We start from the raw sequence: 15,807 nt of genomic DNA on the forward strand, positions 1-15,807 counted from the left end.
TGTGTTCTGTCCTTAGCCCTTGCTGCCCGCATCCCTGCCGAGGCATGCTGGAGGGGCTGGACTCTTGCTGCCCCCCTGGCTGACCATGCTGTGTCCGAGTCCTTGCTTGCCAGGCAGGGAAGGACTGAAGAGCTCGAGGAGACAAGATGAAACAGCACGAGCACTATTTGCTCTTGAACTTTACCCCCCAGGCTGGGAGTGAGGCTGTGTATAACCACCACATTAGCTTTCCAGGATCATGCTTTGCAACACAAATTTGCCTTGCATGTTCGGAGCTGGCAGCCGGGAGCTGATGTTGCTTTGTGCCGAATGAGCCATGTTTGATCCCTCTCTCTTTTCCCTCTTGCCGTTTTGCTGCTGGAGGCAGAGGGCAGTGGGGGAAGTTGTTAGCTGGGTCTTGTAAGAGTGTGTGTGAAGTGAGAAGATTACAGCAGGCTCATCACAGAGCTGAGGCAAAAGCAGGAGATCTGATGCAGAGCAGGTTGTGGCATCCTGTGGCAAAAAGGCGTCGTGTCCCTCAGTGAGTGCAGTGGGATGGGGTTTGGGTGTTTAATGGTGTGTGCAGCAGGCTGCTGGGTTTTGGCCTGATGCACAGAGATTGTCTTACAGAAGAGGTGATCAAAGGGTTAACAGAGAAAAGATGATTAAAGAGGAGTGTGGGAATTATGGCACAGAGCTGTCACCACAACATCCTTTGGAGAAAGAGGGCAGAAAATGCAGTCCATAAAGTCACTGTTTATTTGTTTTTCCCCAAAATGAGGTAAGAGCTGTGGCTTGCTGGCACACCGTATTTCATTAATCCTAGAAGCTTGCTTCTTCTCCCTAGTGTGACTCTGGCAGAGAATTGTGGGTTTGGGTCTGCTGAAAAAAAAAAAAAATCATTTGGAATTACAACAACAATTTAAAAATCCCAAATAATTATCCCTGCTTCAGTGCAACCCAGTATATCATTGATAATGCTGTAAAATCTCCAAGTTAAAGTAATCATTTAAACAGCAGCTTCACCAGGCCCTAAAGGGCTTCCTTCTTGCCTTTTCATCACTCTAGCCTCTAAATATCATCCACCCCTTCCCAAAGGGTCAAAATACCCCCACTCCATCTCCACAGCCTAGGCTGTAGCTGCTGTGCTGCTTTCTCTCTGAGGCAGAATGGGAAGCACATTGTTGAGACCCCGTCTCTGGTGCATCCTCCTCCTCACCCCGTGCAGCCACCACCCTGGCAGTGGTTGCAGACAGCCTGGGGAAGCCGTGCCGGGGCTTTCCAGGCAAATGCCGCCTCTCAGCAGCGGGGCCCGTCTGTTCGCCCAAGGAGAGAGGGCGGAAAGCTTAGGGCCGAGAGCTGCTGGAGTGACAGGCACAACATAAACTGCGATGAGTGTTATAGCAACATGCTGGGTAATCAATGCACTGAGTGGCGCTGCCTCGACAGGAGGAGGAGCAGGAGTCACGGGCGCTGGGAATCAGAGCACCAAGGCCTGAGCGAGGCAGAACAGGCCGTGAAATCTCCAGACTTGCTTCGCCAGGATAGAAGATGTGGATGCCTGAGCCTCACTCTCCTTTTCACTCACTTTCCCACCCATCAATAGGAACAAGCCCAAATACTTTCAAGAAGGAAAAAAAATATGTCTCTGTCCCGATGGAGCGTTCCTCAGAGCCTACAAAGGCACGATTGCAAGGAGCGCTGTTTTGGCCCAGTGCTGCGTGGTAGACTGGCAGACAATGGAGGAGAGAGTACAAGCAGCAGGACTTTTTCCTGGCTCCTGCCCTCCCCCTGCCTGCATGCTGCCAGATCTCCCAGCCTGTCATGAAATCCAGGGACCAGGAATGATGGTGGGCAGCCCTCTATCCTGTCCAAGGCAATGGTTCCTGCTGAAGGTCCAAAAGCATTCTCCTGCAGCAGAAGCATCATCCCCTCCCCTCCCTCCTGGAGCACAGCTCAGCCCCATTGTCTGCATTTGCATGTGGGGAAAATGAGGCTGGAGGAGGAGTGTGAGGATGACCTGGGTTTCTTTCTCCACATCCAACTGTTGCTAAAAATCTTCAGGTGCCAAACTTGGCCGTGTTTGTTTACAAGGACACAAGGAAAGGTAACGGGACATGGCAGCAAGATCTTCTGTCCTTCTGTGTCTGTGGTTTGAAATGGTGCAAGATCAACAGTTCCCAAGTTCCTACAGTGATCATGCAAGGCATGCCCATCACCATTCACTGACCCTCTTGTTAGCCACATCAGAGATGTCAAAAAATTAAACCTGCAACCATAAGGGAAAGAATAATGGATGGATCACAAATCATTTATTAGCTTTCACTGAGGCTGATGGTAATGCTTCCAATAAGCCTAATGAAAAGCATTTGACTGTCTCTGTGAACTTGATTATTGATTATTAGTGAACAATAAGAGTCCATTGATATCTTGCTGATGCCATGCTCCTATTGCTTTGCAGTTAAAATGTCAGTTAACATGCCATTTAATATTCTATTAGTATTGAATTAGCACTTATTACACTGTGAAAATCATCACCATAAATCCTTATTAAAGCATGATCCATTCATCTGGGTGGCATCTCTGGCAGACTAAGAGGGTGTGTGTGTGGAGACAGACACACTGAGATGCATCATCCATGTGGATGCATGTTCAGAGCACGCCAGGACTTGGAATTTCCACCTTTGTACATTGACTTTCCCTGACAGCTTGAGAGGAACAGGTATGGTGAACAGAGAGCTCAAATCCATTTCACTTACTCTTCCCATTTTCCTCTTTTCTTTGTCCTCTCTCCTTTCTTTTATTTTGGTAGCAGCTGCTAACTTACTTCAGGGGCAGTTGCAAGGTTGTCTGACTGTAGCTATTGACCCCTGCCCTAGGGCTGACCTGGATGTGTGTAAGACAGGTTATGACACATTTTCTCTTTGACAGAGAGGAAGGAGGGTCCCTGGTTGAGCCTACCCACAGGAGCAAGAGGACAAGGCTTTGTTCTGACCACACCACTGAGCTGTTACTGACAAGACACCACACAGGGGCATATTTGCTACCCTAACAGAGAGTTACAATGATCAGGTGCAGGGCAGAGCTGCAAAGTGCTCGCTGTAGCCTGGTGGGGATTGGAAAGCAGCCTGGTGGGGATGGTGTGGTGCCCTGGATCTGCTGGAGTCCAGCAACACTGATGGCTGTTCAGGGGGAATTTCAGAAGTGACTGAGAAACTTCAGCTCCCACTGACTTCAGCTTCTGCTGTTAATCTGCTTATCTTTTCACCACCAAAATACCTGACCCCTGATTCTTGGTGCTGTTACAACTCTTGCATTTGAAAGACGGCTCTTGACCCTAAGGCAGCCAGCTCTGGAGGCAGTCTAGGTGTTCCTACAGAGCGTCTTCTCCCAGCCCTGGAACACACTGCCCTCCCTGGGTCCTGGCTTTCACTGGTGATTACAGCCTAGGATGGCCAGTGGAACTGGAGCAATGCCTCATCGTAGCGGTGCTGGTTTCCACATGTAAGTGGCTGCTTACGGACTCCTCTGCATCTTTCATTTTGACAAGGAGTAGCTTTTTTAAAACAACTCAGATCACACCTGAGAGTTTGCCTCAGGGACAAGTGCCTGCCTGGCCAGGAGGGTGGGCTCTGGCCTGAGGGCCAAATTCTCACTCCCCTTCCTTGTCTGGACAGTGTCAGTAAAGGACAGGATCTGTTGGGCTGCTCCCTAAAGCAAATGTTTGTCAGATCAGACAGAGCTGCTTACAGCTTGGCCAGCAGCATGGCATGCCTCGCATGGATGCCCACGCAGCTTGGCTTTCCTCCTGCCCACAAGTAACCCCAGAACAACTTGGACAGCATCCATGGGCATGCCAAAAAGGAGTGGGTGTGAGGTGCCGGCCATAATGGTGGGGTCACATCACAAGGAAAGGCAGCTGCAGCACAGCATGAATGAAATGCATTCAAATAGAGGAACTTGGAAAATGTCTGACCCATGCTAAAAGGCTGTATGAAAGCCTACTGTCAAATATTTGTCTTATCTTGAAGCAATAATCTTTATCCTCTCTCTTTTTTCCTTCAAATACAACACATTCATGAATAGTGAATAGGACACAGTCCTGTGCAATGTGATCTAGGAGGGCCCTGCTCAAACAGGAAGGTTTGACCATATGACCTCACCTTACCCATTCTGTGATTCTATAATAGTGGTGGCAAGAGGTTCTGGGTTATTTGGATGCTGGAACACTGTGGGCAGAGCTCTGAGAGGTGAAGGAGCAACAGCTCTGGAGACTGAGTTTTCCTGTTTATCTGCAAAGCAAATGTGGTGTGAGCTGCAGCAGGGAAAACCTGCTCTCAGCCTGTCTGAGCCCAGCCCTGAGGGGTACAGCTGCCAGGGTTAAAGAGGAATTATGTCTCCCTGTCTTCTTCAGCCCTGGTCCTCTTGAATGAGACAGCTGAGAGTGAGCAGGATGTCTCCTCAGTGGCATCTCCGCATCTTTTCTGTGCAAGTCTCATTCTGGTGGTAGGAAGTGGTACAGAGTAGGTGCCTTTGCCAAAAATGCATTTGTCTTCGCAGCACCTACTCTGCTCTCCATCAAGAAACTTGTCAAGTTACGGTTGCAATGGGGTTGGTCTGTCCTCTGACTTGTGAAGGTTGGCACTCAGGGCCGTGGCAGTTGCTGGTCTTCCTGCTGGTTGTCTGCTTGCTGCCCCTGGCTGTCATTCCTCCTCTCCTGTCCACCTGAGATGTTCACAGGACATGCTGCATGTGTCACAGGGATGACAGTGATGCTCCCACAGCCTCTCATTCTTCAGCCTGAGATCTGCACTTGCCTGCACAAACAGGCAGATGTGCATCAGCAAGTGTGTGTGTATGTGTTAGGAGGGTGATGTTTGAGCAGTGAATCCCTCTTTACACAAAATTATTTTTGGTCAGAGGGATACAGATGGGAGATACTCCATAGTTTCCTCCGCTTGTGCTGCTGAAACCGAGGGATGGAGGAGCTGCGCCCCGAGCTGACAAAGCTGGAGCCCTGAACCTTTGCCCTCCAGGCTGGAAGGGGTCTGGGAATGTAACTCTTGTATACTCAACTTTTGAAGGTGAGGGAGAAGCATGGGAAGAACTACTCCTGACCTTTCTCATTGGCAGGATTGGAAGGGATTTGGTGATCAAGATCTCTTGTGGCCTTCCAAATTAATTTTTGGCACATGTGTAGGCCACCAAACAAAAGGAAGAGAGAACAAGAGACATGTCTGCCCCTAATCTCGTGGGTTTATGAACCAAAGGTTCCTGAAACTCTTCAAAAAATCATTGTTAAATACATGTCCAAGGGACAGCAATGATGAGAAGATACTATGGTTCACTGGTAAGGCAGGAGTGTGCTGTGAAGTGTCTAAGCAAAATAGTAAAGAGAAGGGACAAAAGGGAGATGATGGAGAGGGTTGTTAATCACCCCCTTACCTGTCTCATCCTCTGCAGGTGTTATGTAGAAGACAGAAGCTCCAAGGTGGCCTGGTTAAACCGTTCTGGCATCATTTTTGCTGGAGAGGACAAGTGGTCCCTGGACCCTCGAGTAGAGCTGGAGAAGAGAAACCCCCTGGAATACAGCCTGCGGATCCAGAAAGTGGATGTCTACGATGAGGGGTCCTATACGTGTTCAGTGCAGACACAGCATCATCCCAAGACTTCCCAGGTTTACTTGATCGTGCAAGGTAAGCAACATGCCTGATAGGAGAGCAAAGAGCAAGAGACACAGTGGAGGGACCTGTATTTTCCTAGGAGAAGCTCCAGAGTCAGTAGCCTGTGTGTCCCTTACGTTTACACAGGAGCCACCAGGACTCTTCCCTTCCACTGCGGCGTAGCGTGGTTTTACTCTGCTGTCAGGTTGTCCTTTTAAAAGTGGTGACAGAGCAGGGGACACCAATGATGCCAAGCCATATTCTAGTATAATGCAAACCTGGCTCCTGCCTCTGGTTGTTTTGGCACTGATGGGAAAGCTTTGTTTATAATGACAGTCTTCAGAACATTGTGCCTTCTCTCTTCCCAGAGAGCCCTCTGGTTTCTTTGCCTCCTCCTTCCTCAGGTTTCCTTTCTTTTTTCTTGCGTCAACAACCTGCTGTGCTGGTTTTTTGGCTTTCCATAGCCAACTCTTTGCAAGGCTGGGGAATTCATTTTCCTATGAGTTTTTCCATGCTGGGTCATTGGTTCACAGGGAGCGCTGTCACTAGGCATGTGTGAAACCTGGTACCTGAGGGCCCTGCCACATACCTTATGATGCCCTTTCCTTTTTTAACTACCCTCCTCCTGTGTGTGTTATAGGGAACAGGAAACTTGGTGAACCAGCACTTCCTATCTGTCTGCCTGCATTTATGGCCTAACAGAGAGTAAACACTTTAAAGAGTTCATCAGTTACTGGTAAGGGCATTACTCAGTTTACTTCTTCCATCCTGTCCAGACCAGGATACCAAACAAATGAGTTTACCCAGTTTTGTTTAGTTTTGCTTTTAACCTTCATGCCATTTTGTCTATATGACTATTTATATAAAATATTTAAAGAGCAGCTTAGGTGATAGATATGTATGAATATGTTTGATACGTATTACAGATATGTTCAACTTCTAGAGTATCCTTCAGGCAGGAATTTGCTATTTCTCCTGATTTGTCTGGTAACCCATAAGGCTGCAGATTTTATTTCCCCCAGCAAGTTTTTGAATCGCTCTGATTATAAATGCACGCAGCAAGAGACTTTTCCTCTTGCTGGTACTACTTTGCAAATGGAGGGGCTAAGTAGCATCCCAAGTGTTTATCTGCAAGGTGAAGGAGTCTGCACTTGTGGTCAGAGGTGATGCTTTACACGCAGGTGTAGTGAGCCAGAAGGCTCCTGGTTGGTTTTTTTGCACAGAATCCCCCCCCAGCAGCAAGAAGAGCGGCCCACGCCCGCACATGGAGCAGCTCTGCCGGCTTGGCTGAGTGCTTGCTGTGTGAAATGCATTCCCCAGCCCTCGAGGTGTACCCTGCCTCGCTGCTCACTACAGCAGAGCAGAGCCAGCCCTCTGTAGGTGGTTTATTACTGGTGAAATCTCACAGCATACAATTTCTATTTACCTGTCAAGTAAAATATAGGGACAAATGAATTCTAGAGCCGTGCATATGTATTATTAATTTTATTTGTGCCTATTAGATATGGGCCTAAGCAGCAAAATTGAGTTCTCTAGCTGAGCTTTCACTTAAATACATGGGTATCTGGCTCTGAACTACTGCCACCTTTCTGAGAATGAGAAAATTTAGGTTTTGACACACCTGAACTCTGGATGCCTGTAAATAAGGTATCTGTGGGTAATCTTTGTTCTAACACCTGTCATGGATTTCATAGAAGACCCATTGAGATATTGTGCTTACTGTAATCCTGTAATTAGGTGAAACTCATAGCTTTAATTTTTCTAAAACTAAATTTAATCTGGGAAAAAAGTGAAGGAAAATATAAATACAAAATCCTTTACAATTTGGAAGAGTTAGTCTTATTTTAAATATGTTTTAAAAATAATCTTAACTAATAAAACTAATTCAGTACAAAATAATATATGTTAGAAAATAATCCCTGTAGTCTCAGAGTATTATTTTCTTATATTGATTGCTATTTTTCTAAGCTTTGCAGGCTGTCTGCCTGAAAAATAGTCTGTTGCTAGTACAAATTAAAGGAGTTTGGATATTGAGTCATGCTAAACTATTTAGTTTTATTTATTTAATGTAGTTTATTTACTTCTCTTGTTTTCGTGTTCATACATTTCAAAACATAGGCGATTTGAAGCTCCGAGAATTCCAAATGTAAAAATAAATAATTAAGAAAAAATACAGCTCATAAAACATTAAATGACAGAATGGTCAACTGGTCTGCCTGGTAATCTGGGAGGAGAATTTCTGGAATGATGGTCAGTGATCTCCTTTGAACAAGCTCAGGGAAACAAAAACAAACCAGGATCAGAGACTCATTGCTAGCTTTGTGCACACGGTTGATGCCTGGATTTGCCAGTGAAGGATACTGCAATGACAGCTGCTCCTGCCCTGGAGAAAATGGGCTGTTTTAGGGCCATGCCCAGGCTTCCTGTTCTGCTCACTCAGTGTTGTCACTGAGAGATATTTCTGCTCCCCACTACCAAAGACAAGTCCTTAATCTCTCCCCGTTCAACTCCCTCATCTGTCTAGCCCCTGTGAGAACACAACTTCTATTACCCCTAGACACAAATGGGATAGATATATCAGAGACTAGTAAGTGAGTAGGCAGATCCTAGAGTGCTGTTGGAGCCCTTAAAACCGGAGACCCAGTCCATGTCCACAATGCCACCTGAAGAAGGCAGGCTTTGGTGTATCCTGAGGGTTTGCTGTGTTTAGATCACTGCAGTCTAATGGAGTTGCAATCTAGGACCAGGTCCTTTCCAGCCTTGAGAAAACCAGCTTTCCCTGGGGTGAGCTCTGCTTGGTGAACTCTGCTGGCCAGAGCTGTAGAAGTATATCACAGAAAGAGGGACGTCACCTCTCTAATGTATGTGCCCAAGTCCTTTAGTGTTTCCAAAGGAAGAGCCAGTTCTACTTTGTCAGCCAGCACCAGTCTCTGCAAAAACAGTCTACTTGGTCTGCTCCTTTCCTCTCGTGTGTATGTCCACGGATAAGATCCCTCTCAACTGGGCATATTGCTGTTGGGGCTTTAGGAGCTCTCCTGGGTTTTTTTTTTTCTCCTGTTAAAGGAATTTTCCCCATACATGTTGCTAGGGGGACAAATTGCTGGGTACTTCAGAAAAACAAAAGAGGTGGCTATAGGGGTGGGGTGCATCTGGCTACTCTTGTTTCACCCGGGTGGTGTGGGCAGTCGGTCCCCAGCGTTTGGACAGAGAGAGAGGCTGCTTTCTTCGGCTGCTTTTCCTTCTGCTGGACAAGCCCCGGGATCCCAAAGCCCACCTTCCCTGCCCTGCTGGAAGCCGGGCTGTGGCTGCTCTGCCCCGCCGTTGTTTCGAGCCTTTGCTACGTTGTAGCCCTGCTCGCCCTGCCTGCCCAGACCCCGTTTGGATACATCTCGTCTGCCACCCGGGATTTGTGCTCGTCCCTGCCGTTCCAGCCTGCTGTTCCTGAGGGTCCGGCCGGACACTGGGATCAGCTGCCCAGGGGTTTGTGAAGCCTTTGTCCCATCCCTCCCCGGGATCCCAGGGCACCGGTGCCGCGTGCTCCCCGAGCTCGCTCCGGAGCGCCCCCTGCAGCCGCGGGGGAACCATCGCACCTGCCCTGCTCACCGGGAGCCGCCAGCGCCCCTGCCGGCTGCGAGCGGAACTGCACCCCAGGGGAAAGGGCCCGACAGCCGAGAAGGCTGGCACTGGGTTTGTGATTGCTGTTACTGCCAGAGTTGTTGTTGTTTGTTTGACTGGTTATACACATATAGATATATAATAGTAAAGAACTGTTATTCCTATTTTCCACATCTTTGCCTAAAAGCCCCTTGATTTCCAAATCATAATAACTCGGAGGGAAGGGGGGTTGCATCTGCCATTCCAAGGGGGGCTCCTGCCTTCCTTAGCAGACACCAGTCTTTCAAACCAAGACAATTGCAGAGGTCTAAAAGGGGCGTAATGAAATGACACTTAAGAAAAAAATCAGAACTTCATGGATAGCTTAAAGTAGAAAAAGTTGTCCTCCTAAGTCTTTCCTGCTTTTCAAACATGAAGAAAACTCTGCTAGTAGAAGTAGGCATTCACTGCCAAAAGATTCATTAGTACAACTGTGGCCATCTCTTCTGTCTTTCTGACCCAGGTGGGCAGCACTGCTTGCAGTCCACTAGACTGGAAGTGGCTGCCCAGCTCAGCTGCTACCAGGTGCTGTGGTACTGTGCTCTCTGCACTGGGGTGAATGCAGCAAGAGACTGCTCTGAGCTACCACCTCACTCAAAGCATTTTGTGCTGCTTCAATTTGGGTGTAATAGCCCCTTGTGAAGCTTTCTGTTTTACTACCCCAGATATTTCTGCTGGTGTCTGATCAAAAGAGTGAACACTTGAAAGGACTTGCAAGAGATCTGGTCCTTCCCCATGCAGTGAGACAAGATCAGCTCTACAGTGGCTGCCCCCACCAGGTACTTTTTGAAGATGCCCTGTGCCCGCATAACTAGTGCATGTCCATTATTTCACTCTCCTTGCATCTGGAGAGATTTTATTAATGTATGATCCAAATTGATTTTGCTGCCAATTATTTCTGGTCCTTCCAAGACACAGAGTTGTTATTACTCCTTCTCTTCCTCAAAACTACCTTTTATCTGCCTGAAACCCCTTAATTCCTGTGTCTCAGAGATCTCTAGTCCAGCTTAACAGGCTCACTGCTTTCCACAGGTCGTATTTTTCAGCCCCTGTGGCATATATATTTCACTACTGTCTGATTTGTCTACATGTTTCCTTTAAATGTACTATCCAAAACCAAAACAAGAGTTCCAGTTTAGGATTCAGTCATGCAGATACAAGTACCAGCCATGTTTTGCATATCACACTTCACTTACCTAACCCCAGAATGAAATGAGATTTACCTTCTTTATACAAGTGCCTCGCTGCTTTCACTTATTCAGTCTTTCTGCCTTTCTAATCCTCTCTTACTGGTCTGCAGCTCATTCTTCTCTTTTGTATTTGAACATTAATTGTTTTCCCCCCCTTCCTGAGAATACTGCATTGTGCTTGCTGCTGTTGGAGGCCATCTGGTTGGTTTCTCCATGGAGACCGCTTCAGTTTACTTATGATCCTGGGCTCTAAAGCACTTGCAACTGCCCCCAAGTTAATGTCATCGACAAAAGTCAGGTGCCTTCTTTCTGTTCCATCATGAAGGTGTTAATTAAAGTATTGAAAAGATCAGGACACAAAAGCAGGCTGTGGCAGCAGCCCACTAGACCCTTTGTACCTGGTGGAGAGTGATCTGTTGATTGCAGCTCTTTGAAGCATCCTGATAGTGATTTAACATCCCCCATATTCTCTTAGCTTGTTGAAGACTGTCAGGTCTTCTTAAGTCAAGATATATCACATAATCACACATATTGCTTCTGCATTATCTGCTATGCCAGCTATCCTACAAAAAAGGGGAAATGAGGCTGGGGTGGCATGATATGTGTTTGCCAAAAGTACATTGCTTTTTTTTCCCGTTTACTCCGTTATTATCTTCTCGGTGCTTATAAATGGGATGTTTAATCATTTGTTCCAGTATGTTGAGTGACTTGTTCCAGGAGAATTGAGTCGTAACAGGGACACAGTGGCTGCCCTGTTCCTAGCATTACCTTGGGTTCTTGTTCTTTTAGGGCTATATCGTCAAGCCCTTCTCAGTCTTAGAAAACGATTAAGAAATTCCTATAGTCCTTATTTGTCTCATCAGGGTGATAGGCACAAGGGCACAAAGATCTTAGCATGCATGGGGTTTAAAAATTTCTGCAATAAAGACCTAGCCCTAATCAAGTCAATCTGGAGGAGTAACTCTACTAGGAGGAGGCAAATGGTTGCTGTCCAGAGCCTTTATGGATAGGTATCATTGTTAACAGAGGCAGTCGGGAACTTTTCAGTGAAAAAAAAAACAAACATTCCACTGGTTTTGAATTTGATTAAAATTTAGTCAGGAAGGTTTTACAGGTCTGAGGTGCTTTTTCTGGTCAAAATCTGTGAAGACATTACCACAGCCTGTCTAAAACCTAACCATACTTAGCTGAGGTATGAAGAGCTTCACATTCACATTTTTGCTCACAGCCTGGGACTCCTGCAGACTCACTAACGTTTCTTGTGATTCCCAGTTATTGGTTGTAAAGAATGTGGGCTCTCCATTTGTTTAATGTTTCTTTCATTAAAAAAAAAAAAAAAGAAGGGCTTTGTTATTTTGGAAAATTTGGAAATGTCAGCAGCAAATGATCACAAAGAGGAATGCTTGTTTACTGGCCAGCCCTAATCACAACGCAAAGTCAAGTGCATAGCAGCTAAGGCCAAATCCTACAGTTTTCTTTCTAACTGATAGGCATCAGTGTGGGAAAAGAAGTACAGAGTGTAGCCTTTCTCCATTATGAATTGCCTTTGTAGTGCTCCTTGCTTGCAAAGATTCAGACTCACTGGTCATTGTTTCAACGTGATATAAAGATGTATTTGTTGTTGCTGGGATTTAACCATAGAGAGTTTATTATTAACTCTATGAGTAGATTAGCTGTGCACCCTCTCAGTCCACTGTGCTGAAATTAGACTTTGTGCTGGTGACTGGTACAGCACAGAGAGATCCTTTACCCAGACAGGCAGCTGAAGCTAGTCTGGTTTCCCCAATACAAACTGCTCCACCAGCAAGGCCCTTGGTAGGACCTGGGCCTAGGGCTGAGGAGGGAGGGTGTTGTCCACCATCCCTGGAGGTATTTGAAAAGTGTGTAGATGTGCCACTTAGGGACATGGTTTAATGGTGGACTTGGCAGTGCTGGCTTAACTTGATGATCTTAGAGGGCTTTTCAAACCTAAATGATTCTGTGATTCTGTGATCCACCCAGCTCTTGCCCTCATTTCTGAGGACAGCAATAGGGAAAGGTGATGCTTTGGACTTTGGGATTGTGAGAAATATTTCTGAGCAGAACTGATGCAAGGCACTAGAGTGTGTTTTCTAGGAGCCTGAAGTCAGATTGTAAGTGGAGGTAACTCCTGCTGGTCACCAGCTTGGGACCCAAGACAGACTGAGGTTCTTCTGACCAAATGTAGGTGTAGCTATTGCTGTGGGTCGTCTTGGACTCCCTTTGTCATAAGCGAGGAGAAAAGGCTTTTCTCAGGCAAAGTCCAGCTCATCCTTAAGTAACCATCCAAAATTCATGAGACAAATTGAACGGTGGAAATTTCATCATCCCTCCACTGGCTGTAGTGGGAAGCCCAGACTGAGCAGTCCTTCTGGAGCCATGCATCCTTTTAACTTTTCCACACCACTTTCTGACAATCCTCACTGGTGTTTATTCCTGCCAGAATATAGCATTGGTGGCTGTCATTGCTTGTTGTGGGGTGCTGAGAGACTGGAGCCAGGCTAGTCTTGAGCTCAGCAGATCTGTGGTGGGAGCCCACCTTCCCATGGCATTCCTGGCCTCTTTGGCCAGTGCTGGAAGCTGAGCAGTTTGAAGAGAGCTGAAGCTATTTTTCCTTCGCTAGCTAGACAGCAAGGATGTTGGAGTCAGATGCTGGTCTCTGAGAAATGCTGGCTTCCCTGCTTTGTGGGCACAGAGCCCAGAAGTCGGAGGGATCTTTCTGAGCACTAACACTATAGCGTTTTTCATTCCAGGGAGCGTGCAGTAGGTAAGAGCAAGCACAGACCACTCTGTCTTTTTCGGGACATAGAGCCAATGGGAAAATGACAGTGTATTTGGCATGCTGTTGCAAAGAATAATGAGATAACATGGGAATATGAATTTTCTAGGAGGAAGGAAGAAAGGTTATTTTACTGGGAATGGTGGGGGAGGAGAAATAAAAGATTGAAGGGAGAAGATAAATTCAGGTTACTACAGGGACTGAAAGAGTGAAGTCCAGTACATTTGGAAGGGAATGACAGCAGTTTGGTGGGGAAAATAAGCTGAGAGAGCAGGGGGTAGTCCTGGGCAACTGAAGCATGTCAGATCTTGCTGCACCACTTTGCTGTTACCATGGACTATAATCTCCTACCAGAAAAGTAATTCCAGAATGTCAGGCACACAGTAGTATTGGTGGAAATTTTTCTAGGTTTTCTGTGCTGGTTTGTTTTGGCAAAATCATGATGTGCAGGAAAAGGCACCTGGTGTTTCATAGGTTACCAAGGAATTTCCTTTCACTCCCTATCTAGTATTTTTATTGCCTCCCCATGGTGTCCTGGTGCCTCTTAACTTCTGTTTTCCTATCTCCAGGCATGGTTGGAATGATACCATGTAGCATAGGCTTTGGCTCTGTCATATTGGTTGGAGCTTAGCACTTCTTAGTGCATAAATCAAGAGGTTTTTCTGGAAATATTTTTGTGCTTGCTTTGCAGGTGCAGGCAGGAGACAAAAACAGAATACTTCAAAAAATGCTTACTCATTTTGGAGAAAGAAGTATAGCACAAAATACGTGGAATGCTTTCCTATGGCTGGGAGGAAGGATCTTGATACAATGATCCAAGTCCTTAGTGATATAAATCAGCTTAGTTTGAGTGGACTATTCAGAGTGGTGTCAGCTGATATTGTGTGATTTTGTCTGATCAGCTGATTCTAGATTCAGAGCAGTGCTTTGAAAGGTTTTGCCTTGTTATTTCTCAGTCTGATGGTCTCAGTCTGTAGTCGCAAGTCTTAGCTCAGACTGTAAGACAGGGGAGTAGGGACAATATTTTTCTCTCAGCTCCAAACACAGCAAGAACTTTGTCCCACTACTAAGTCTGCTAGCCCTTGGGAGAACACAGATAACCATTAGCTGTGAGACTGCACATATCAATCCACTTTAAAGCCAAGTGTGTTCCAGCACCCACTGCTGAAAAAAAAACTGTGGTAGCACAACAGTTGCCTCGACTTGTTGTGAGCCTTGAAATTTGACCCCATTGGCCCACAACAGGATATGTCCCCTTGGATGTCCTAAGTCATAGGTTCCCATTGCCTGTTCTCTCCATGATGGCCAGTGTCTTGTCAGTAGCTAGTGATTTTTTTTTTTTTTTTTTTTCCACATCCTCTTGAGATTTCTTTGTAGAAAAGAACTGTTGTTATAATTAGGAATCAATATCTTATTCATTTTACATGGCAAGCCTGTAACTGCTTAGTAGCTTGAAAATGAGCAAAAAAAAAATTAAAAAAAATCTGATCTGAAGCTTTGGCTTTCTAACAGAAAATAATGAGAAAAGAGATATAGCTTGTCTCCATTAGAAACTTTAGGGTCAGTTTGTCTCTTTACTTGCAATGTGGGTGAAAGCTAAGGTTAATCATATTCCACATTTCTGTGTCTCGGATTAATCTTTCCTGTAGCTTTACAAGAAGGGTGCCCTCTTGACTAAAACCAGTCAAGAGGTCTGAAGGTGGGAGGCAATAGGACCTAGAATATGCAGCTGTGCTAACCCAGGCCTTGCAATTCCAGCCTTAGTGGAACAGTGTGTTCCTTTTGCCTGTTTTTCTTATTTCATCGGTGCCAGTTGAGTCAATACTGCAAATCTGCCATGCTCAAAACTCCACATGGGATGAAATTCCAGATTCCTGGGGTCCACCAGCTCATGTTCTTTGGTTTTGGCTGCTGTGTTACCATCTACAGTCATCATAGCTGTTTGTTAGTAGATGAAAACCTGGATCAAAATCTTGATTCCCCTGAAATTGAAGGAAATTTTGCTCCATTGGAGCCAAGATTTCATCTGAAATTGGAATTGGCTAGAAAGAGATTGTAAAATAAACCTAAATTGAGCCAGCAGTTCAAAAACAACATCAAGACTTATAGAAAGAAGCACATTTCTTTCCTACCTTAAAAGCTTTCCATTTTATTCTTTGATATTAATTAATTACAGAAATAAAGAAATTGTCAGTTCAGGGAAGGGAATAAGGAGATGGTGTTTCTAAAATGAGGGTGGGGAAAAGAAAGAGGGCATCGTCCCTGTGCTGTGCCTTCCACCACATTCCTGTGTCTGCATGGTGCAGCTTGACCCCAGCTGAGCCACGGTAACTGTGTTTCCTACCATTTATCCAGTGCTGGCCCTCATCACTCCTGAAGGGATCTGTAGTCTGTCCTTTTAGTGTGTAGGCATGCTATGCCTTGTAGGATAAGCCTCCTGCTGCTTTCCACAAAAACAACGAATGATAAATTGTATTAGGTAATAGGTTTTCAGGGTTTGGATTTTGATGGTTTTTTCAGAGCT

At 45.8% G+C, this 15,807-nt stretch overlaps 1 protein-coding gene across 3 annotated transcripts in view; it reads left to right on the forward strand.

Annotated features, from left to right (window-relative positions):
- The window catches only part of LOC125321298 (limbic system associated membrane protein), a 1,007,901-nt gene that overhangs the window by 837,048 nt on the left and 155,046 nt on the right, over positions 1 to 15,807 (forward strand). For all 3 annotated transcript variants that reach the window (XM_048293943.1, XM_048293942.1, XM_048293944.1), the window contains one exon: positions 5,443 to 5,675. In XM_048293943.1, the coding sequence (XP_048149900.1) occupies positions 5,443 to 5,675 (233 nt within the window). The remainder of the gene's footprint in view (positions 1 to 5,442; positions 5,676 to 15,807) is intronic.

The sequence above is a fragment of the Corvus hawaiiensis genome, chromosome 2, assembly GCF_020740725.1.
Source record: "Corvus hawaiiensis isolate bCorHaw1 chromosome 2, bCorHaw1.pri.cur, whole genome shotgun sequence".
NCBI classification, from domain to species: domain Eukaryota; kingdom Metazoa; phylum Chordata; class Aves; order Passeriformes; family Corvidae; genus Corvus; species Corvus hawaiiensis.